General features: G+C 43.7%; 2 protein-coding genes across 3 annotated transcripts in view; both read left to right on the top strand.

The window, feature by feature from the left end:
• Nucleotides 1–19,235, top strand: part of STX6 (syntaxin 6) — a 49,977-nt gene extending 30,742 nt beyond the window's left edge. For both annotated transcript variants that reach the window (XM_003824725.5, XM_008978382.6), the window contains 4 exons: nucleotides 2,156–2,281; nucleotides 3,921–4,027; nucleotides 7,495–7,589; nucleotides 15,615–19,235. In XM_003824725.5, coding sequence (XP_003824773.1) covers nucleotides 2,156–2,281; nucleotides 3,921–4,027; nucleotides 7,495–7,589; nucleotides 15,615–15,691 — 405 coding nt within the window. In that variant the 3' untranslated portion in view covers nucleotides 15,692–19,235. The remainder of the gene's footprint in view (nucleotides 1–2,155; nucleotides 2,282–3,920; nucleotides 4,028–7,494; nucleotides 7,590–15,614) is intronic.
• On the top strand, nucleotides 15,930–23,993 carry LOC117976478 (putative uncharacterized protein encoded by LINC00269). Its single transcript, XM_055110923.2, has 3 exons — nucleotides 15,930–16,143; nucleotides 22,682–22,688; nucleotides 23,589–23,993. Exons 1-3 carry the CDS (start codon nucleotides 15,930–15,932, stop codon nucleotides 23,902–23,904), a joined length of 537 nt encoding a protein of 178 aa, XP_054966898.2. The 3' UTR covers nucleotides 23,905–23,993.
• Nucleotides 23,994–24,018: the final 25 nt, after the last annotated feature.

Genomic DNA, 24,018 nt, shown 5'->3' on the forward strand with positions numbered 1-24,018 from the left:
TTTGTTTTTGGCTTTTTAATCTTATTTGCCTCCTTTGCTTTCTTTTTGAGCAATATAGCTAGGAAAAGCCACTAGCTGGTCCATTCCATCTGGCTCCCTCTCTTGAAAGAAGCTAGTGAATGCCCTCAAGTTGGCTAGTTTTGGAGTTCTCTTCTCATTTGCACTTGAGCTTATAGGAAGTGGAAGTACCTGAAGTAGTTGTGACAGTGAGGTCAGTAACACCTATGCTGTTACTCTTAATTTGAATGTTTTATTCTCTAGATAGTATAGTTGGGCTAATGTAAATAAAATTTATATTTATTTATAAATATATATAAATATATAAATTTAAATATATATTTATATAAAGTATATATACATATATGTATTTATATATTGCCTATCTGGTTATGGCTTGGAATTTTGTTTTAGGCTATGAGTGAAATGTCAAGTTGCAAATTTTCAAGGAATAGCAGGATCAGGGCTCTCTAAGCACTCCAGCAGGCATGGGCCTTGCCACGTTGTGCCAGGTGCCAGGCTCTGTGCTGCTCCTTGCCTCACCAGCACCCCTGCTCTGGCACCCACACACAGGTGCATCTTCCAGTCCTTGGGCCCTCTCTCAATCTCTATCCTATTATCACAAACCTTTGGGATCAGATTGATGAACTTTAAGCTATTTTACAATAAAACGTGGATGATTTGCCCTATACTTAGCTCTACCTAAGTGTACACCATGGAAAACGTAGGAAAAATAGCCCTGTGACCTCAGGAGCACACAAGGCCCTGGTGGTGTCCCAGTTCTCTGTCCTTAGGCCAGTGATGCATTATAGCCTTTTTCTGACCCTAAAAAAATTGTCACTATTTCCTCATGTCTTCCATAGAGGTCCTTAGCGTGTGGATCATAATGAGCAGGATCTTTTCAGTCTTGATAGCCCTAAGACCAGGTCAGGGCAGAGCCACCCACAAAAAGCCTTGGATCTGCTTTACACCAGAGACAGTCACCATCCAGCTGGACTGAAGCTCTGGGCCTCTGGAAGCTCTTGTAAGAAAAGCTTCTAATAACTGAGCTTCCCTGATCCTAGCCCCTGAAGTCTGGCCATTTGATGGAGTTCACCCCTCGCAGTCTGAGAAGAGGTCAGTGTCAGTATGGAGGAAGGTCATGGGGCTGTTGGAAGGGTTTTCAGACAGAACCAAGTAACCAGGCAGGCTTTTAATAGTGCCTGAGATTTTTTTTTAATTACCCGATAGGAAAATTTGGCAACTCTACAAGGAAAAAGAGTCTTAGTTGCTAGCGTCTTCTGGCTCTTGCTGCGGGGCTGGTGTGAGCAGTTACTTTGACCAGTCAGGAAGGCTTGTGGGGATCTGGTCAGAACCAACTGCCGAGATGGAACTCTCACATTCCTGCCTGTCTTCTTCGTGTGAGGAAGACATACCCATTTATGGCTGCAAACTTCCTTGAATTCATACTTGGGAAACCCGACCCTTGTGTCTGGGAGCCCTGGTGGAGAACTCTGACTTTAGGGCAGCCCTTGCCTAGGTTGCCAGGGTCAGGCATTCCTTGTGGTCATACCTGCCTGTAAAGTAACCCCCAGTTGTCATCTGGAAAGCCTGAAGGACCCTGGATTCTATTCATGGGTTAAACTTAACAGACATTGATGGTTCTTGTGCCTTTGTGTGTGAAGGGCTATGGCTTACCTTCTTGTCATTCCAGGGAACTCTCCCTTTCCCCCCACCAAAAAAACCCACAACTTCCCCTGGGTCACACTTTTCTTAAAAAAGTACTCTAGATCTTCGGAATCAGGTTGACTGGAACCTATGGGTTGCTGAAGTTCCACAGGTACCAGGAAGAGCTCTTTTACAAGAGATTGAATGCTTTTCAATTATAACACAGTATATAGATGGGTGTTTGTTGATTTAGCAGGCATTTATTTGCACTTTAAGGGGACAAAGCCCATTGTGAGGCCTATTGGGAGAGCTTAAAGACATAGAGGGCCCTTCCTGGAATTCCTTAAATAGTACCACCCAGGCACCAACCTACACCACTACATAAAAGCCTTGCCCAGGGGAAAATAGACAAGAAATGTGAAAACTCTTTATATTACTCTTGATGCATCACTTGTTCAGAGATAGTAATTGTTTGTTTCTCCTGACTCCTCCGGTTGTTCTTCTCACACAGGCACTGCTGGGAGACAGTGGCAGCCAGAACTGGAGCACTGGAACAACAGATAAATATGGGCGTCTGGACCGAGAGCTCCAGAGAGCCAATTCTCATTTCATTGAGGAGCAGCAGGCACAGCAGCAGGTACCCCAAGGACCCCAGACTTAGGACGGGCCAGTGGGAAACAAGACACCCCCTTAGTTCCTTTGCCAGCCATGGGGTCTTGTGGCTTAGTGACAAGGAGGGTAAGCCAGAGCTTGTCCTGTGTTGATTGTGTTTAATAATTGCATATGTAAAGGGTTTCAAAATCTTCACAGCGTCACTGCTTCAAGAGAACCAAGCTCAGCCAGGCGTGGTGGCTCACACCTTTAGTCCTAGCTACTGAGGAGGCTGAGGCTGGAGGATCCTTGAGCCCAGGAGTTCAAGGCTACACTGAGCTTCGATCATGCCATTGCATTCTAGCCTGGGTGACAGAGCAAGACCCTTTCTCTAAAAAAATAAAGAACCAAGCTCAGTTAGTTCTCTTAGAAAAAACAGACTTTTGTCCATCTCAGCAAAGACACTTTCAGAAAGATCTCTCATTTTTTTTTTCTTCGAAAATTATTGGTTTCTTTTTTTTTTTTTTTTTTTTGTGAGACGGAGTCTCGCTCTGTCACCCAGGCTGGAGTGCAGTGGCACCATCTCGGCTCACGGCAACCTCCGCCTCCCGAGTTCAAGCAGTTCTCCTGCCTCAGCCTCCTGAGTAGCTGGGACTACAGGTGCACGCCACCACGCCCAGCTAATTTTTTTTTTGTATTTTAGTAGAGACGGGGTTTCACCTTGTTTCCCAGGCTGGTCTCTAACTCTTGAGCTCAGGCAATCCACCTGACTCGGCCTCCCAAAGTACTAGGATTACAGGCATGAGCCACCGCGCCCGGCCTATTGGTTGGTTTTGTTATATGTAAAGTTGACTGCTTTTGTGTAGGTTAAGGGGTAGGAGGAAAATGAAATTGATTATGTCTGTTGATGCCTTTGATATGTAGCTGTATTAATAAAAGCAAACTAATGATAATGTGTCTGGGGATTTGAGGAGCATGTACCCATTGAAACTATTGATTCTTAAATATTGTGTTTTATGTATACATGTAGTTTATGTGTTCTTTTGTTCTTTACGTTAGTATGTCTGCTTAACCAGTTGTCTACTTAAATTGCTATTAAACCCAGGAAATTTTTTTTCTATAGAAAGTGAGAAGAATGCAACACAACTAAAAGTAAATATTTGTCAGTCAGTAGTTGTCCTTGAGGTAACTTATTGCCACAGGGCATCCTTTCGTTTGTCCTTGAAGAGAGAGGAAAGACTGCATAGTTTCCCCACATCCAGAGATTTGCCAGACTCTCTTGTATTTAAGCTGTGGCAGTCTGTTGTGGATTGAGACCTTGATCTTGGCAATGGGCTTCCTCCTCCCAAACATCCCCATGTCTCAGTGGTCATCTGCACGTGTGCTTTCAGCCATTGTCTGCTCCATTATTGGACATCAGCCAACCAGAGTAAATCTCTCTTGGTGGTTTCAAGCCCCGCTGACTGTTCACAAGTTGGATCAGCAGGAGATATCAGTAGCTTGACAATCCAGCCTTTTGAGCAGTGTGTTCTCAGAGGCAACGGTCTGGTCCTTTGATTTCTGGGCTTTGCTTCTGAATGTGAATTGTCCCAAGTTGGCAAAGAAACTAGCAGCTGCTAGAGTGCTGGGCTTGGAACCAGGTAAGATGGATTTTAATTGCTTATTTCCCATTTCTCTGGCACCAGTTGATCGTGGAACAGCAGGATGAGCAGTTGGAGCTGGTCTCTGGCAGCATCGGGGTGCTGAAGAACATGTCCCAGCGCATCGGAGGGGAGCTGGAGGAACAGGCAGTGTGAGTATTGAGACACCCCTCTCGCTGCAGTGAAATTGAGGGGCAGAGCCATCCTATGACACCCCTAAAAAGCCTGGCAGCTACATGGCTGGTAAAATCAAAAGCTATTTTATTCATAGCTGCATTTTTATTCTGTTTTACAGATTAGCCTCCCCAAAAGAAGCAATTCTACTTCGTAAATTTTACTACAGGCTTTAGGTGAAGTTGTTATTATTTTTAAACACCTCCAAAAACAGACACAGATTTCTCTGAGCAGATACTCGAAGTATAGTTATGAATGGGAATATGAAACAGAGAAGCCTCTGTAACCTGTGGGAATTTTTGTTCCAGAGAGGATAGGACATGAGCTGACTTTATCATCCCATGACTCTCCCGCTATATTGAACAGACACGTTTTGCTTTGAATCTTAAATTATTGTACCTTTGTTTTTTTTTTTAAAAAAACTTACAAATTTAACGCCAGTTAACAAAAACTCTTTCCTCTCAGAAAAATAAATAAAAACAAAACATAACCTCAGTTTGTTTTTCCTTATGAACAATCCCTTTTGCACCCAGAAGTTCGATGGCAAAAACTGCATTCTTAAATGCTGCCACGTCATTTTGTAAATCTTTTGAAAGAGAAAAATAAAAAAACAGTCCACCAGGATATTTCAGAAACTTTCCTGTCTCGATATTACGTTTATCATGACACATTGATTCATTATGAATTCTTAGTGGGCCCCTGTTCTACACCGGGCCTTCTGGAAGCCAAGGGATATAGAAGGGAACAGAGCAGACAAGACAACCCATCTCTGCCAAAGAGTTTGCCACTTGCAGGGTAGAACGGATATTGGGTAAGTGGTGAGGGGTCATTAGGTGATGGCAGTGAAGTGGGAGGGCCCCTGCGATGGGGCCAGTGCATGCTGCCTGGAGAGCCCTGACTTAGCCCAAGGTCCCTGAGGAAGAGGGGTTTAACTGAAATCTGAAGGATGTGTGGATGCTAGCTAGGTGAGATGAGAGTTGGTGTGGAGGCAGGTGGTGTGGGGTGTGTAGACCAGGAGGAAGAAAATGCACCTGTGAAGATGGAGAGGTGCACACGTGCATGGAGCAGAGAGGTTCCATGTGTCTGGAGGCAGAGAACAAACCAGGGAAGGCCTTGTCAGCATGGTAAGGAGGTACGACTACTTATTCTCAGCATGATGAGAGACCAGTGGAGGTGAGGTGAGGAGTGATGGTGTGATCAGGTGTGATTTAGATGATGTGCTGCAGTGGAGTCAGGTAGGGAGACCAGGTAGGAAGCTGGAGTAGCCAGAATCTGTTTCATGTCTATCTAAAATGGGTCCTGACCCTAAAGTTCAGTTTGAGGAGGGGAAAGGACTAATGGCCTGAGCTTCTCTGTTGATGAGGCAGCCTGGCTGGGCAGTGGGTAATAGAGTCAGAGGGACTTCCAGTTAAAGATGGTGCATTGACACACCCCTACCTCCACTCCCTCTCCACAGCTCACTAGAACAATAGTAAAGGGGTTTGTTTTTAAGGGCATGAAACCGCTGGGCATGGTGGTTCACACCTGTAGTCCCAAGTACTAGGGAAGGAGGCTGAGGTGGGAGGATTGTTTGAGCCCAGGTGTTTGAGGCTGCAGTGAGCTATGATGGCACCACTGTACTCCAACCTGGGTGACAGAGGAGACCCTGTCTCTAAAAAAATAGAAATAACAGATAAATGGGAAAAAGCATGGGATTTGGACTTAGACCTGTGCCATCCAGTATAATAGCTACTAGCCACATGTGGCTGTTGAGTAAGTGTTATGTGGCCAGTCTGAATTGAGATGTGCTCCAGAGGTAAAATGCTTACTGGATTTTGAAGACTTCATATAGAAAAATATAAAATAGCTTATTAATAATTTTTATATTACATGTTGAAATTATAGTATTTTGGCTATATTAAACTAAATACAACAGAATTAATTTCACCTGTTTCTTTTGAAATTTTTACAAACATGGCTACTAGAAAATGTAAAATGGCATATGTGACTCATATTTTTGTTGGATGGTACTGAGATAGATTTGGGCTAGCAACTTGGTTGGTGAGTGTCCATGGACTGAAGGTCGGATGATGTGCCTGATGATGTGCCTGTTTTGTCTTCAGTATGAAAAGTCATACCTAGCGCAGAAAGGTAGCTCTTGCTTTTCAGAGTTTGGCCCTGCCTGGATAGGCCTGCCAGCTGCAGCGCCAAGATGCTGCCAGGATCTAAAATGAGCTAAATATTTTTTAATTTGAAAATTTAGGTAAGGGACAAAGACTTGTTTTAGTTGTCAACATGTATGTAACAGTTGATTTAATGAAGAGTTGGTTGCCCTGAATCCTGCAAGGCTGTCAGGTGTCTATTGTGGGCACAGATCAAGACCAGGAGTTTCTAACTGCCATTGATGCTGTCAGAGTTAATACAGCCTTTTTAGTAAGACTGTTAGTACTAATTGGCATATTATATTCTAGCCTCAGAATAATCATTTACTAATCAAAAGTTGAAAAGTCTGGAATATTTAGTGACTTATGAAATAGGCACTGCTGAAATAGTATTTTGGGATTTTCTTTCCCAGCTGCACATTGGACAGCAAATAGTGTAAGCCTGCTGGAGTCAGTTTTCCTAGTGGGAAATACTGGTTTCTCTGTGAGGACAGATGGGGAAATGCGCGTGTGCATGCACAGACACACTGTCACATACCCCATCAGGGATGTTAGTCCTGAGGCCTTCTGGGTTTATAATAAAGCACGTAGTGCCTTATAGGAGGTTATTTTATTAAAGTACATTCCTTAACTCATATTGACATAAAGTGCTTTTGTTTATTACCTGGTTCTCACAAGAGCCCTGTGAGGGAAGTTGAGCTGATAGGATTGCCCTATTTTACAGGTGAGGAAAGTCCCAAAGAGTTATAGAGTATGTTGTCGAAGGTAGCAATGTAAACAAGTGGCAAAGCCTGGTTGTCTGCCTCAGATAGCATTGTTTCTACCACATTGCACTCACTGCCACTGAGTTTGTGTTATTGTATAGACAGGTCTATAGTCTTGCAGTTCTGAAATCTAGGAAACTCTAAAGAAATCTCGTTGTTTTTTTTTTCTTTAAATTTGCAGCAAGCTCATGTTACAGAAAAACCTTACCTGAACTGACTCCAACTGTGATTCCTCATAGTTTTCTCTGCAGAAATATTAAGTATCTGATTATGGGGACTGCCCCAGACCCTCCTGGTGGTGTCCTCCTGGTGGTGTCGACTAATACAAAGCATATGTAATTTAGGCTTTTTTTAATCCCGAGAATTCCAAAATCAAAATCCTATCTTGTCCCAAGGATTTTGGATAACAGAGTGAGGTCCTGAAACCCAGTGTTGCCTATTTTGTTTGCTAAAATGGAGGCCTGGTCCTGTTAACCCAGTGCAAGTGCACTGCCAAGGCTTTGTGCTTACCAGCGACCTTCTGTGTCTGCTTCTCTCTAGTATGTTGGAAGATTTCTCTCACGAATTGGAGAGCACTCAGTCCCGGCTGGACAATGTGATGAAGAAACTTGCAAAAGTATCTCATATGACCAGTGGTATGTATGGCATTTAAAGCTTAAGCATTTGTACTTAATTCTAGAACTCTGTCTTGGGGGTGTTGTCTCATAGTTATGCCCATCCAGATCCCTTTCTTATTTTTTACAGATCCCTTTCTCTTTTTTTTGAGACAGAGTCTCACTCTTTCACCCAGGCTGGAGTGCAGTGGTGCCATCTCAGCTAACTGCAACCTCCACTGCCTCCTGGGTTCAAGCGATTCTCATGCCTTGACCTCCTGAGTAGCTGGGATTACAGGTGCGTGCCACCACACCCAGCTAATTTTTGTATTTTTAGTAGAGACATGGTTTCACCATGTTGGCTAGGCTAGTCTCGAACTCCTGACCTCAGATGATCCGCCCGTGTCAGCTTCCCAAAATGCTGAGATTACAGGCGTGAGCCACCGTGCCTAGCTGATCCCTTTCTTATGGCACATTTTTTTTTTTTTTTTTTTGTGATGCCTTGGAATCAGAGAATGGAAGACTTGTATGTGCAGTCTTTATCTTCTCCTTGTAGCTTTAACTTGGGAAAAGTTAAGGCTTTGTGATCCCCCACCGTGTTTGGTTTTTTTCCCAGTAGAGTCACTTTCGTTGTGTTTTGTTTGTTTGTTTGTTTGTTTGTTTTTTGAGATGGAGCCTCACTCTGTTGCCCAGGCTGGAGTGCAGTGGCGTAATCTCGGCTCACTGCAAGCTCTACCTCCCAGGTTCACGCCATTCTCCTGCCTCAGCCTCCCGAGTAGCTGGGACTACAGGCGCCCGCCACCATGCCCAGCTAATTTTTTGTATTTTTAGTAGAGATGGAGTTTCACCGTGTTAGCCAGGATGGTCTCGATCTCCTGACCTCGTGATCTGCCCGCCTCGGCCTCCCAAAGTACTGGGATTACAGGCGTGAGCCACTGCGCCCAGCCCAGTAGAATAACTTTCTTTGCAGTTACAAAATCCTTCTTTATTTTACTGGTTTTTTAAGATTTCCTTGCCAAAATAGGGAACTTATGTAAAACAACAGTTAAGCCAGTTACTGTTTCTCCTGAACATTCTTTCATTGATAGAAAAATACCTACTACTTCAGAATAAGATGGCATGTGTGGATCTATTTTAAATTGTTATGTTTGAATCAATACTGAAATATTTCAGCAAATTTGCACCAGGATGAGGATGAATAAACAATTTTCATAATAGTTACTGTATAAGATATGTTCCAGTGACTCTTTACATGGGAAATAATATATTTTAAATTTTAAAAAATCCAGTATCTCTTCTTTATCTGGTGGGGGTTGCTTGGTGGAAGGAGAAACTGAGATGCTCCTTGAGGTAATCTGAATGTTCCCTGACTGTAGAGCACCTCCCTTGTGTTAGAACATGCCCTGTTTCTTGACACCTTTTCTTCTGTTGGTTTCCTACTGTCAGGTACATGTTATAAGGTCTAATAGGTTAGCTTTTTGAGCAATATTTAAATACATATGCAGGTTTACTTTTCAGAAGTTTAACTCATAGGTTACGTAATAGTTCTCTGGGGCTCAGTTTCTTATCTGTAAAAATATGTTGAGTCCTACCTCTCCAGGTAATTGTGAGGATTAAATGAAATACCCGTAAAGTAGAAGTGCTTAACTGCGTTTACCATTTATTTATTGGTACTTAGTAAATGTTTTTAAGAAATTGTAAGGCAACAAAAATTGTAATGGCCCCAAGGCGCAATGGACCTGTTACATCCAAAACAAAGAGAAGCTCCTATCTAGAGTCATTTTCTTCTTTCTCTTTAGGGACAAGTATCTTTGTTTCTAGCGGGCTCTTCATTGCCTGAAACTGTGCATATATGGGAAGCAGGCACCAGCTTAGTTCATCTGTCACACATTTAGAGAAAGGTTTGCAAAGTCTTTTCTGATTCCCTCTGTTCTCTCTTCTGCCTTCTCCCCTCTACTTAAAAACAAAACAAAACAAAACAAAAGGTGTTTTAATGAAGAATTGTATAACCAGTTTAAACTCCAGGCCTGTCACTCATGTATGTAGTAGTCGCAAAGTCAAGTAGCTACTTCAGCACCAGTTCTGTTTGGGGAAGAGCAAGTGAACAAAGATGCACTGTCTTTGTTTCCCAGCATTCTGGGTATGAATAATTTAGAAAAGTACTTGCATTGTGAGAAGCGACCCAGTGTGTATAAATAGCACTGAAGTTTGCTTATGCTTTATTCTACTTTTTCCCAAAAGAAAAATTGGGGAAGCAATGTAATAACTTTGGTTATATTTGTATAGGAAAAAGAGCCAGGAAACAGAGCATTTATCCTGAACGGTGCTTCACTTTTGACAGGTTGCTTGTGTTTTCATTTTAATCTTTGCTTGCTACCCAAAGAAATACTCCCTAAGGACCTCTTCCTGCTTGGTGCTTTCTGCTTCAATTTGACAAACAAGCAATTTGTATTCGTCTCTGCTCTCCTCCATAATTTTTGCAGAAGTTCACTGCTTTAGTAATCAAACCTGTACATAAAGGAAGCCTATGGAGGCACAGCGAAGTGTGATTAAGTAGTTACAGGCACACAGGCGGACCATCTCCGCTCCCCGTGGCTGTCTGCTTCATGGGGAGAAACCAACCAAGACTCCACATTTACTTTTTTGAATGACCCAAGAGAGACACTAATTGTATTCTCCTACCCACAGAAGTATTTTATTTTAAGTAGATACTGAGATTTTTTTCCCTCTTACTTTCCAACATTCCATTCATCTTTTCTCTTTAGGGGAGAAAAATATTTTGAGAGAGAGAAAAAACTACCATTGGAGTTCTTTTGTTCCCCTCTGACTTTTTGAGGCAGGTCCTGAGCTTGCAATGCTGCTTAAAACTTTCCACTTGAGGTCACAAAAGCCCCTGTGGTTAGTACCCGTTCCTTCTATGCATGAAGCCTCTGCGGGAAGTGCTGAGAAGTCTGCTGGGGTAACAGCTCCCTGGGGTTACCTAGTTCATGCTTCATAGAGGCAGCTTAGCCACTTCAGAGGAAAACGGCTTTAAAAGAACATCCTCGGGTTGTGCTGGCTTGTGTGGTATATGCTTCTCCTTGGTGAAAATTCCTACTTAATACAGTTGTGGAAGAGAAGGTGATTGGAGGGTGGTAGGAGGCATGAGTAGAGGCTGATGGAAAGCCAAAAAATGGAAATCTGGTTCAGTGTTGGAAATCTGGTGCTGAGAATAGCGAGATGCCTGAGGGAAGAGGGTAAACATAGGAGTGTGTGAGGTTGAGGGCGGGGTTGGAGAAGGAATACTTTCTCCGTTTTTGTCCTGAAAGAATCGCAACTAATCATTTTAGCAAAGTGGTTTTAAATTATTGTAAGCATTTTAATCTTTTTAAAAAATTAATAAACTATTTTTAGAACAGTTTTAGGTTCCTAGCAAAATTGAGCAGGAAGTACAGAGAGTTCCCATATAGCCCCCTTCCCCCATGCATAACTTCCCTGACTATTGACATCAAGCATCACGGTGGTACGTTTGTTACAATCAGCCTACGCTAACACATCATTAATCATCCGCAAAGACCATTGTTTACCTTAGGATTCACTCTTGGTATTGTACATTCTCTGGGTTTGAACAAATGTATAAATGACATGTATCCATCATCGTAGCATCACACAGAGCTGTTTCACTGCCCTAAAAAATCCTGTGTTCCACCTGTTTATCCCTCCCTTCCCCCAACCCCCGATCTACTGATCCTTTGACTGTCTCCATAGTTTTGCTTTTCCAGCTTGCATATGGTTGGAATCATATATCACAGATCCTTTTCAGATTGGCTTCTCTCACTTAGCAATGTGCATCTAAGTTTCCACTGTGCTTTTTCATGGCTTGATAGCTTATTTCTGTTTTAACACTGAATAATATTCTATTGTCTGGATGTACCACAATTTATCCATTTACCTACTGAAGGACGTCTTGGTTGCTTCCAAGTTTTGGCAATGATGAATAAAGCTGTTATAAACACCCATGTGCAAATTAGCCAGGCGTGGTGGCGTGCGCCTATAACCCCAGCTACTTGGGAGGCTGAGGCAGGAGAATCGCTTGAACCCAGGAGGCAGAGGTTGCAGTGAGCCGAGATCACACCACTGCACTCTAGCCTGGGTGACAGAGGGAGACTCTGTCTCAAAAAAAAGAGTGCAGGTTTTTATATGGACATAAGTTTTTAAGTTCATTTGGATAAGTAACAAGGTATGTGGTTGCTGAATGGTTATGGTAAGAGTATGTTTGGGTTTTGTAAGAAACTGCCAACCTGTCTTCCAAAGTGGCTGTACCAGTTTGAATTCCCACTAGGAGTTAATATTGCTCCACATCCTTGCTAGCATGTGGTGTTGTCACTGTTTGGGGTTTTGACCATTCTAATAGATGTGTATTGTTTCTTGTTTTAATTTGCCTTTCCCCAGTGACATCTAATGTTGAACATCTTTTCGTATGCTTCCCTGGCAGCTCTTTCATGGTTTTTTTTTTTTTTTTTTGAGACAGAGTCTGACTCTGTCACCTATGCTAGAGTGCAGAGGTGCGATCTCAGCTCACTGCAACTTTTGCCTTCCAGGCTCAAGTGATTCTTGTACTTCAGCCTCTCAAGTAGCTGGGATTACAGGCCTGCGCCACCATGCCCAGCTAATTTTTGTATTTTTAGTAGAGACAGGGTTTCACCATGTTGGCCAGGCTGGTCTTGAACTCCTAGCCTCAAGTGATCTGCCTGCCATGGCTTCTCAAAGTGCTGAGATTACAGGTGTGAGCCACCTTGCCCAGCCCCATCTCTTTTTTGATGAGGTGTCTGTTCAGGTCTTTTGCCCATTTTTAAAATCAAGCTGTTAGTTTTCATACTGGTGAGTTTTAAAAATTCTTTGTATAATACATTCTGGACAACAGTCCTTTATCAGATGAATCTTTTGCAAATATTCTACCCCAGTCTGTGGCTTGTCTTCTCATTCTTTTGACAGTGACTTCACAGAGCATAAGTTTTTAATTTTAATGACATCCCAATTTCAATTATTTATTTCATGTATATATAGTGTCTTTGGTGTTGCATCTAAAAAGTCATTGCCATACCCAAGGTCATCTAGGTTTTCTCCTGTGTTTTCTTCCAGGAGTTTGATAATTTTGCATTTTACATTTAGGTCTGTGGATACATTTTGAGTTAATTTTTGTTAAGGTGTAAAGTCTGCCTCCAACTTCATTTTTTTTGGCATGGATGTCCAGTTGTTTCAGCACCATTTGTTGAAAAGACTCTCTTTGCTCTGTTGTATTGCACTTGCTCCTTTGTGAAAGATCAGTTGACTGTATTTATGTCAGCCTATTTCTGGACTATCTGTTCCATTGATCTGCTTGTCTATTTTCCTAATACTACATTATCTTGATTGATGTTATGGTAAGTCTTATAGTTGTTCCACATTTCTGGAATATTCTGTGCCAGGTTTTTTTTCAGTCTTTTTTTCTTTTTTCAGGTTTCTGTTGACAAATTGTGAAGCTCAGAGATCCTTTCCTTAGCTGTGTTTAGCCTACTAATGAGCCCATCAGGGGCATTCTTCATTTGTGTAGTCTTTTTGATCTCTATTTTTTTCATTCTAGAATTTCCATGTCTCTGCCTACATTATCCATGTGTTCTTGCATGTTGTTTACTTTTTCCATTAAAGCCTGTAGCATATTAATCATAGTTTTAAAAATTCCTCTTCTGATAATTCCAACATTCCTGCTGTATCTGACTCTGGTTCCGATGCATATGCAGTTTCTTCCTACTGTTGCTTTTTCCTTTTAGTGTGCCTTATACCTTTTTGTTGAAAAGTGGACATGATATACTGGGTAAAAGGAACTGTGGTAAATAGACCTTTACCATAGATGGGGTGGTGAGGCCGGGGGGTGGCATTTTCTAGTCCTGTGATTAGGCCTTAGCCTCTGGTGAGCCTGTGCCCCTGGCCCGTGAACTTCACTAGTGCTTCCCAGTTTTTCTACTGTTAGGTGGAACTGGATGGCTAGAGAAGACTGGAGTTGGGTATTTTCCTTCCCCCAGGTTAGTCAGACTCTGGTTAGTTTCTTTTGAGGGCAGACTTTGTTTAGAACAGAGTGCTCTGGAGTATTTCGTAGTGATTCTTTTTCCCCTCCGCCTGCTGGAAGCATGAGGGGATTTTTCCCAATATTCGCTGAGAACCTGGTCAAGCTCCTGGAGGTAAAACCCACAGAAGTGTGGGGGTCCCCTTCGCCTGGGTCCCCCCTGGAGTGTTTTTGTTTGTTTGTTTTTCATCTCAGACTTGTCCACACTGAGCCTTCAGCGACTCATCAATTAAAGCTAAGGTTTTCCTACCGGAACACTGGTTCCTATGGAGTTTGTTGCTTCGTGGGTTTCTGCTCTGATAAGCTGTGATTCTCTGTATGCATCTGTAGGTTTCTGCAGTTTTAGGGGCAGCAGTTTACCATGTGACCTCACTTCTCTGATGGATCTAAGAAGAGTTTTGCTTTTTCAGTTTGTTCAGCTTTTTACTTGTTACGACAGAGTGATGACTTCTAAGCTTCTTACATACTTGGCTGGAAATTAAAAATTTAACATTTTTAATCAGATGAGAGAATGCCAGTTATAAAAGTTTTCTTGACCATTGAAGTAATAGTTAAACAGGTCAAAGTGTGACCTGCAGTAGGCCATCTCTGCCTTCCCTAGACCTTTGGAACAGTCCTACCTGAGAACAACGAGTGATGGACCTGGGGTCTTTGTCCTGCTCAGAGTTAACTAAATGAGTTTCTAGTATGTCTGAGGTAGACCAAGGTGATCACCACTTAGAAGGTACTTGCTTTACTTATAATTTGGTGGCAGTTCTCTTGTCCAGTTCTAAGACTTTGATATCCATAATATTTAAAATAATTTTAAGTACATGTTTTGCCTTGTGGAGAGTTTAGCAGTTTATTTTCATAGATTGAGATCTTTTTGCAACGTGATTCTCAATAACTATAGTGTGCTAAAATCAGTGGGCTTTCAAAGAAACTTTAGTGAATCAATATGTCTTTATATTTCTATTTAAATGGAACTCTTATTCCTAGTGGTTGTACTGCATTTTCATACGCTAGTGAATTCTGTTATCAGTCGGGCCCTTTGTGGAAGATGCCAAAACTCATCAGTGGAAAGACTGCTCATTTTTTCTACATGTCTCCAAATTAAGGAAGCATCCTGATGTTGACAGCATCCTCTGTGCCCTAGGTTTGGGTATTGCACAGTGTGTGTATGACAGGGTTGTGTTGTTTAATTCTCACAACAGCTCTGCGGGGCAGCTGTTGTAGAGTTGGGACCACAGGATTGTGAGCTGCAGCAGGGCTCCCCCAGGGCCTGTCTGGGCCCTTCTGTCTCACAGGGCCTCCCTGCTCTCAGCCATTTGGATGGACTCTAGTCAAGTTGTTTCCTGTGCCTGCTGTTCCAAATTGTTGGTAGGGCAGAAAGTTTCAGAAAAAAACATTCCACTTTCATTTACAGAGGAGCTGTACAAGGTACTTTAACACAGTTACTAGTTAAGTAATCTTACTTGACTAGGTGTGGTGTGAAATTAATCATGCTGTCTCACTGGAGCTTGCTTTTTCAGCTGTATATTTCCTGAAGTGACCAGCAGTAGCTTTCATCTCCTTTCCCTCCTCCCGTTGTGCTCATTGAGAAAAGAATGTGATTATTGTTTAATTAAATGACTTGACTTTTATGGGAGATTAAAGCAGGCAGGCTTTGATCTGTAACACCATTGCCAACACCTTTTTTGAGGATATGCTAACTACCAGCAGAAAGCTAAGATCCACAGATTTTAATTAAAGACTTGAGACACAAAGCATGTAATTATTACGAGACATTTTCAGGGGACTGGCAAAGTTGTGACTGCATGCGAAGTGCAGGCCAAGAACAGAGCAGCATTAGAGCATCAGGCACCTAGGCAGGTGTAAGATCATGGCCCCGTCATTTGCACGTTCTGCCCCTTTTCTGCTTCAAAGGGTGCCATAAATTCCATATAACTGTATCTTGGGGAATGTGGAGTCCCTGTGAGAGCTAATCCCCATGTCCTGCCTTCCAGATCGGCGCCAATGGTGTGCCATAGCCATCCTCTTTGCAGTCCTGTTGGTTGTGCTCATCCTCTTCTTAGTGCTGTGACGGCGGGGCCTCTGGGTGCGAGTTCCTCCTGCATATGAACCGAGGGGAGGAGGAGAAGCTGAGCACGTGTGACATTGCCGTCTACTCACATTCCTATCCTGGAAACATACTGCTGCACTGACTTTTCTCCGTGTGACCCCACAATTGACATGGCTCCTCCATCCCAGCGCTGGAAGGGCCAGTGGGAAGAGGAAATAGATGTCTGCACTCCTGGCTGCAGCTGGACAACAGAAGCCCCATGCCGCCTGTCCAGTTCGGAGGAGAACTAGCTGCTGCCTTGCCTTCCGGGACCTCGTTTGCTGAGGAGGGACTTACAGACTCCACTGGTGTTTTGCTGTTGCTCATTCCATGCATCTTTGGCAGCTCTTTTCTTCTGCTCAGACCCTTCCCCGTGCTCAGACAGTGCACCGCTGTCCCATCTAAAGAAACCTGTCAGGAATACGAGCTTTTGGGTATGTTTCGTTTCCCATTGCTGTAGCATTTCTTATCCCCTGAGAGCTGATGATTATTGAGGACAGAAGGCTCAGAAACAGTTTGTGACAGAAAATGCAGCGTTTCATTTTTCAGGGATAAATGCTAAGATAAAATTGCTTTTCCAGGTCATTTTTTTTTTTGTGGTAAGAATAACTAATGGAAAATAATGAAACACCCTGGGGTTTGGGGGTGCTAACAACTTGTGGCTTTAACTGACAGGAGCAATTAAAAAGAGCAAGAGGGTTCTGCATTGGCATAGCTTAGGGAAGGGTTAATGATGTCGCCACAGGTCAGCTCCTGATCCTTGCCGACTTGATGTTGCTGTACCAGGGCTTCCTCCCCAGAGGTGCAGCTTGCGTTTTGAGGGTGATTGCTACATATGTTGTTGCTAAACAGCTCAGTAACACACTTGAATGAATTTGGATACCAGATTGTCCTCATTACAGTTCTTTTACTCCTAGGGCACTCTACACTGGGGGTTGGGGTTGGGAGTGGTTAGTACATTTATTACATTTATTCAGAAACGTAATGACATAAAAGGTTAGCTCTGGGCCAGACTTCTCTTACTCTGTGGGTAATGGTAAGGATGTGTAAGTAAACTTGGTTCTTTTTTTTCCCTAAGATGACGACTTGATTTTATCATCTGCAGTCAAATAACTGAGCCAATCCAAATTTAAATGATAGATGCTTTAATTGAGTTTAAGTAGCTGAAACTGCTGAGACACTAAACTTTAACCTTCTGATGACTTTTTAAAATGCCTCAAATGTGCACATGTATATAGGATATTTTTATAACTTCCCTGATGAATAATCTGATATTAAAGTAGTATTTGGACCCAGAGCCAGAACTCGGTGGTGGAGGCTGCTGGTCTCTCCTCACCACCTTCTTTTGCACTTGGAAAGAACAGCAACATCTGGATAGAGTTCTAGCTTTGACTTCTCATTTCCTTGTCTTTTTGGGTGCATTCCTCAGCACACTTTTTTTTTAAACCTTTTTGTTTTGTTTTGTTTGTATTTCATGTGGTTTTATTTGGGGGTTTTGGTTTTTTCACCCTTTTTTGTGATTTGCAATGATGTGCTTGCCCAGTTAACTTTTGAATTGCACTTTTTAATAAATATTCTTAACAATTTTTGAAGAAGGATATTTTATCTCATTTGAGATCATGGTAGGTTAAGAAAATATGCCTGTTGATGAAAGCTAAAAGCAAATTTACGAAACTAAAAGGGTGATTGACATCCATGTTTACACTCCGCTCTAATGTTTGATATATAAATAAGTTATTTTCAAATTAGGAAAAAACAGTGAGTATTACAAAGGGCTTCAGATGTTTAGAGTACTAGGTTATTTATGTTTTACAAAGTTTGAATCTTCTATAAACTAAGAAAGGGGATGATCCTTAGATTTGCATTAAAATATAGAAGTCTTTTAAAGTAAATGTGAACCTTGTCTAAGTACTGTAATCCACACAACACATTATAAGAAGCAAACCAGCATCTTAAGGAATTATAAAATTACCCTATTTAAAAGCCATGCTATTGTTCTGCTATTACCAGATTTATTGTGCCACACAAAAGGATCATGTGTGTCAGCAGGGGCCGTTTGGAACAAACCTAGTCATTAATGAGTAAGATACTCCTGTTAGTTCAGGGACCAAGTTTTATGACCCAGAGGCTTAATGATGTTTGGATATATTTCAAATCGGCATGCTTACCTCACTGATTTAAATTATTTTCTAAATAGTGGCCATTGTAGACCTGACTCAGGCTGAAGCTAAATAGAGAACAATTTAGAAAGTTAACTAAAAACACAGTGCATTCTACCCGTAGGGCCACCATGCCCTTCTGCCCCTGGCTGACTTGATCCTGTGTCTGATCCCATTGCACCCTGACTGGGCAGTCCCTACAGAACCAGTGTTAATTTGAAGGGCCTCCACTCAGGCTCCAAATGTGGCAGCCAAAGAGAACAATCCAGGGAACCTACATTTATTTTTAAGGACAAATATTTCCTCCTCAGTGGTCCTCATGTTCAGGGCTTTAGAGGGAACCCAGGTGGTCTCTTCACCCTGTGTCCTAGAATGGGAGAGTAAGTAGACAGTGGTGATAACCCCACACTGCTTTTAAGTGCATCTTTATAGTATTTGGGGCTTTCTTACCCCTTTAGCCTTCTGTACCTAGTACCATATTCCAGTTTTAAAGAACTGGCAGAATGTGATGGATAACAGAGGAAGAGCTCAATTTATGTTTATTGGAAGAACATTTTACTTAAATGATTTGAGGGGTGGGAGGGAGTGAACTACTGAGTTTGCCAGAGTGAAAATCCATCTGAAAAACTCAACTACCTTTAGTTTTTAGTCCTAATTTTTGGTCTTGTCTCTGTGGACTGTGAAGAATCACAATGCTCTATATGCCCTGGACTGTGTGGCAAATGCAGGTTGCAGCGTGTGTGTTACATGAGGATCTTCCACAATTTCAGAATGCACGCCAGAGCTGAAGGGGGAAACTTGGTAACTTGCCCATTATTCTCTGCTTTTAGCCAGAGTTAAACAGACTGATGGGTCTGGTAGCCAACAACTTGGCAACTTCCACTCCTTCTCACCTCGTGAGATTAAGGGCTGTGAAAAGAAATCTAGTCTAACTCCAACAGAAATCTGTCTCTGTTAAGTGTTTTACCTTCTGTAAGTAGAGATGGTAGAGCCAAGATTTTTCTTTTGGTAATTTCCCTGTCTATAAAGTGAGACCAAAGGGATATCTGTTCCCTGTTACCTTTTTGGAGAATTCATAACATTTGAAGATCAAAAAATTGAATGATAAATATGAATGGCTTTTCAATTCTGTGGACTTTGTACCATTTGGCTTCACCTTGTACTGCAAGATGAATTTGTAAACAAAACAAAATTGGACTGTCTGGAAAGCTAAAGTTCTGAAATATGGAATGTACTGCCTCTAATTTTTCTTTGTCTTCCTCTCACTGGCATTTTTTTCTCTCCCAGGTTTCTTAAGAATAATGTTTTTTAAAGGAGACTTTTTGCCCATCAAGAATAAAAAGAAATAAAACCAAAGGGTTACCGGACTTAAGCCCCCGCAGTCACTGTGCGCCATCCCTGAGCAAAGTCCGCCCCTGAGGACAGTGCCCCTGCCCCAGTGACAGGCCTTACTCCTCCCAGGGCCTTTGCTTCTAATAGGGGGTGGTCTTTCTTTTCTTTCTCTCCTTTTTTTTTTTTTTTTTTTTGATTAAAAAATAAAACCAAACCAGAATTTGCTGAAAGCAGGTACCTTTCAGTAGCTCCGATTAGAGTAACTCAGCTTAGAGATACTGTTACTCAGGACAACAGTATGTACAAAAGTCTCCGGAAAAGGAAAATAAAACAACCTGAAAAGAATTCAACTTGAAAAGGACTGAATTACTAGAATGATCATATTGCAGAATAACACAAAATGCAACAAAGAGCCACCCAAGCCTGAGGGTAAGAACTCTACTTCCCAGATTCTTGGATCATAGCCCATGACTTCTTGGGGCACAGAGGCTGGCTTCAGCATGAGGATCTCACCACTAACTGCATGTAACTCATCCATGCCTTGGGCAGAGGCTAAACACACAGAACGAGGCCACCAGACAGGTACATATGAACCCATGAGAGCGGTGCTCTCTGTAGAGTCTATAGACCTGGCAGGGACCATGGATAACTTAGAGGTACTTACTCTGCAGCTGGTCACATAAGACCCTAGACTGGCCAGGCGCGGTGTCTCACGCCTGTAATCCCAGCACTTTGGGAGGCCGAGGCGGGCAGATCACGAGGTCAGGAGATCGAGACCATCCTGGCTAACACGGTGAACCCCATCTCTACTAAAAATACAAAAAATTAGCTGGGCGTGGTGGCGGGTGCCTGTAGTCCCAGCTACTCGGGAGGCTGAGGCAGGAGAATGGCGTGAACCTGGGAGGCGGAGCTTGCAGTGAGCCAAGATTGCGCCACTGCACTCCAGCCTGGGCGACAGAGCCAGACTCCGTCTCAAAAAAAAAAAAAGACCCTAGACTGACCTAAGCCCTACAGTTCCCTTATCCAAATTCCCACTAACCAGTGAGAGAGAGGGACAAGACTTGGAAGCTGCCTCCAAACCAATTTTTGGTCTACAGTAAACAAGGATAAACATAAAACACCATTCCACAGGCCAGCTTCAAAAGAACTAGTGTGCAAAGAAGGTGAGAGATCCCAAAGCCCCATTTAGTAACCCCCACCGAAGGAGGGGGATGGATGTGGGTGGTGAGATGGCCTGTTCTGCTGCTGTGGGCACCCCTGTGACCTGTCCTGCTCTGCCATCCGGCCTTAATTCGTACAGTTACCCCCACTTCCTAGATGTGCACTCTCATGGCCCAGAGCTCTCACCTTTCTGAGCCTGAGCCTCCCGGCCTCCAGCGTACACAGAGTGGAAATGCCAGATCCTAAGGGTTCTCTGAGGAGGGTGAGGTGGCAGTTTTTCTGAGAACCTGGGGTCCTTCCATGCCACATCAGTTGTAGGTGGGGCAGGCCAAAGAGGATGCTGAGTTACTGGAGGCAGAGAGCAGTCGGTCAAAGAGCAGGGAGGAGAATACAGCTGGTAAAATGATGAGAAGTTTCCATTGCATGGACTCAGCAGGCAATTTCTGGGGTCACCTCGGTTATGAGGCGTGAACAGCAAAGCTTTAAAACTGATGTGAGAATAGTGTGTCTCCCTTTTTCCAAATTCCCCAGAGGAACACTACTCCCTGCTCTGGAACTTCACATCAAAGAAACAATACATCTGATGGGAAGAAGTCTTTTCAGGACCCCAGAAGTGCCCATTGGAGGCCCATCAGAAAAGTCTGGCTGCTTCTCGTTTTTGGGTCCGCAGATTTTGGGCAAGATGGCTAGAGGGCTGGAGGTTTCCCAAGGCCTCTAGATGCAGTTGTGCAAAATCAATCCTCCACAAATCACTGGCCCTTGGTAGTATGCTCGTTCCACTACCCACTGGAAGTGAGGAAGATCTTTTTGCTGTCAGAGGGGGCTGTCCTTCACTAACACCATAAATCTGCTCCCTGGCTGCTGGAGTGCACAGGCCAAGGGGGTCTTGAAGATCCTCGTGTCAAACTTGAGTGTCAGGCTTGCAGTTGGTTTCACCGTAGATAACCCTTGTTGCCCTACAGCTTGGGTAACTGTTATTGTGTTTTGACCTTTTGCTCTTCCTCTTCCTTGTCTGAACTGCGTTCCCTTCTTAGATAAAGGACAACTTTTATGTTTATTTTCTTCGTCCACTGTCATGTCACCCACTTGCACAGGAGTCCCACCTTATCTGCGGTTTCACTTTCTGAGGTTTCAGAAATGGGTTGCACTGGAAAGCACTGTGCCTATACAAAGATTTCAGCAAGAGAGTACCTATGTATATAAGGGAAGAAACAGTTTATCTAGTCAGTACAATCTGTGGTTTCAAGCATCCACTGTGGGTCTTGGAATGTATCCCTGCAAAAAGGCGGTGGGGCAGGGGGCACTTCTGTATACTTCAAAACATGTGCACGATGAAAACATAGTGTTATCTGTCAATCTGAAAACAAAATCGCCATGACTTCTGGGCACTGTAGTCCTACCTGTGGACTGGCTGCCTGACTGTGGAGCGTCCTTGTATTGGACACTGAGGGACTGTCTAAGATGGCGACTTCTCATTTGGCAGCCTGTGGCAGCTGAGTTTGAATTTGGTGGTGGCCGTCGCATGTTAGGGTAGCCATAGAGCTGCTCGCTGTCAGCCGGAGCAGCAAGCACAGTTTCACTTGACCCATTTTACACCTGTTGTCTCCACCCAAGCACCATGGCTCCAGTTTGGAAGGGCAACCGTTGGGTGGCCAAGAACAACTCGTTACGGAGCCCGAAGCTGACCTCCTTTCTTAAGGATTTCAGCTGTGAAGTGCAAATACTATGGAAGCCAATTCAGTCAGGCAGAACCTCTCCCAGAAGATTGATAAGATGCATGACCAGGCCACTCAGCGGCTTCCTGAGGCACAGTGTGACATGAACTGGTAATGCACAGACTGTGCATTCGTAGCTGTTTCGTGAGTAATATGCAGAGTGTGTGTCTTGGGTATTTTAAAGTACGTGAGAGGGTTGTTTCAGCAGCTGATGGGATGCCAAATGTTTGACTTTTTATTATTCCAGCCCTTCAGATTTCCCCAGAATTGTCACCTTCTAGAGCGTGTGTCTTCCCAGTGTGTTCCAGGAATTCTCTATACCACTGTCATGTTGCTCAGAAAACAATAGAGCTTTCAGTCAGTTCAGGTAACCTTAGAATCTGTGCTGATGCCTCAGAAAGGAAGAAAGGCTAGGACGGCCTCGGCTTGGGTGGCACTCTTATTTCTCCCTTGGTTTCACTTCCTTTTCCATTTTTTGTGGCTTCCCACTTCATCCCGCAGCCTCCTCTCATAGGCTGTCCCTCCTTCCCCCCACTCCATTCTTCCCACTCTCTAGCCCCTTTGTGTCCTCAGAGGTCTGGCCGCTGCCACTGCACCTGCCTCAGACCCAGTGTCACCTCGCCAGGGCTTCAGCCAGCCTGGCCTTCCAGCTGCCACCCAGCAGCTCAGCAACTCAGAACCTTCTGGCCCAGACCTTCACACCCAACTCTCACCCAGGGCAAATACAGAAGCCTCTGCTGGTGCAGCCAACACGGAGTGGGGAAAAAGGGGAGAGGAAAAGCAGCAGCTTCCTGTGCTTCCCAGCTCAGGGCATTGGTAAGAGTGGATGGAATTTGGCATTCTGCTTCTACCATTTTGAATGAATTGGCCTATTCTTTTATACCATCACCCCTCCCTTCCAAATCATTCATTCTGGTGTGCAGCCCATTTCTGTCTATTTTCTAATGAAATGACCAGAGCCACCATGTAAGCTTGTGCCCCGCACAAGGATAGATACCCCACTGGGGAACAAACGGGACCAAAATCCACTCTGTGTTCTGCTGGCCAAGCCGGGTGACCTGGCCTGGGCTGGCGTCCTCCCAGAAGAAGGGTTCATTTTTCCAGTTTGCACACATGTGCTATTTGTGGGTTAGCTGAGGCCCTGCTCATGTCTTCGGTTGGTTCACAAATCAGAAACAGAACAAATGGCCAGAGATTAGTGTTGTAATCAAACTAGATTTACAACCAAGGCACGCTGAGTGGCATTATGGGTTTTATCCTGTTGCATGGCAAGCCGCTCATGCACGGGCTGTGCTCAGTGTCCTTTTTCCTCAGCCATGCCAGCCATGGGGAAGCAGGAGGGGAGCTTGTTGGAGAAGGCGGCCTCAGTGAGAGCCTTGGTGCATTCCCCTGAAGCCACAGTTGGGGGCTTCTCCTTCAGCAGGGGTCCCCATAGTCTGAGTGTTTTCAGAAATCTTAGGTCCAAGGGACCCCCAATTTTTTTTTGTTTGTTTTTTTGTTTTTGAGGTTGAGTCTCACTCTGTCGCCCAGGCTGGAGTGCAATGGTGCGATCTCGGCTCACTGCAACCTCTGCCTCCCGGGCTCAAGTGCTACTTGTGCTTCAGCCTTCTCCCTAGTAGCTGGGACTACAGGTGCATGCCACCAAGCCCGGCTAATTTTTGTATTTTTAGTAGAGACGAGGTTTTACCATGTTGGCCAGGCTGTTCTCAAACTCCTGACCTCAAGTGATCCACCCACCTCAGCCTCCCAAAGTGCTAGGATTACAGGTGTGAGCCACCGTGCCCAGCTGATGGGACCCCAAATCTTATGTCCAGACCCCAGGGTCTGAATTCATATTTAACTACTGAAAGGCATCAGCATCTCCTCTCTGGTTGAACTTGACCTTCTTACTGAGAACCAGCCGGGCAGGCATCAGAATCCTCAGGCTCCAGAGGAGAAGCTG

This window comes from Pan paniscus, chromosome 1 (genome assembly GCF_029289425.2).
Source record: "Pan paniscus chromosome 1, NHGRI_mPanPan1-v2.0_pri, whole genome shotgun sequence".
Classification (NCBI taxonomy): domain Eukaryota; kingdom Metazoa; phylum Chordata; class Mammalia; order Primates; family Hominidae; genus Pan; species Pan paniscus.

Coding starts and splice junctions, on each gene's coding strand:
- LOC117976478 (XM_055110923.2), top strand. CDS start 15,930: ATGCCGCCTGTCCAGTTCGGAGGAGAACTAGCTGCTGCCTTGCCTTCC.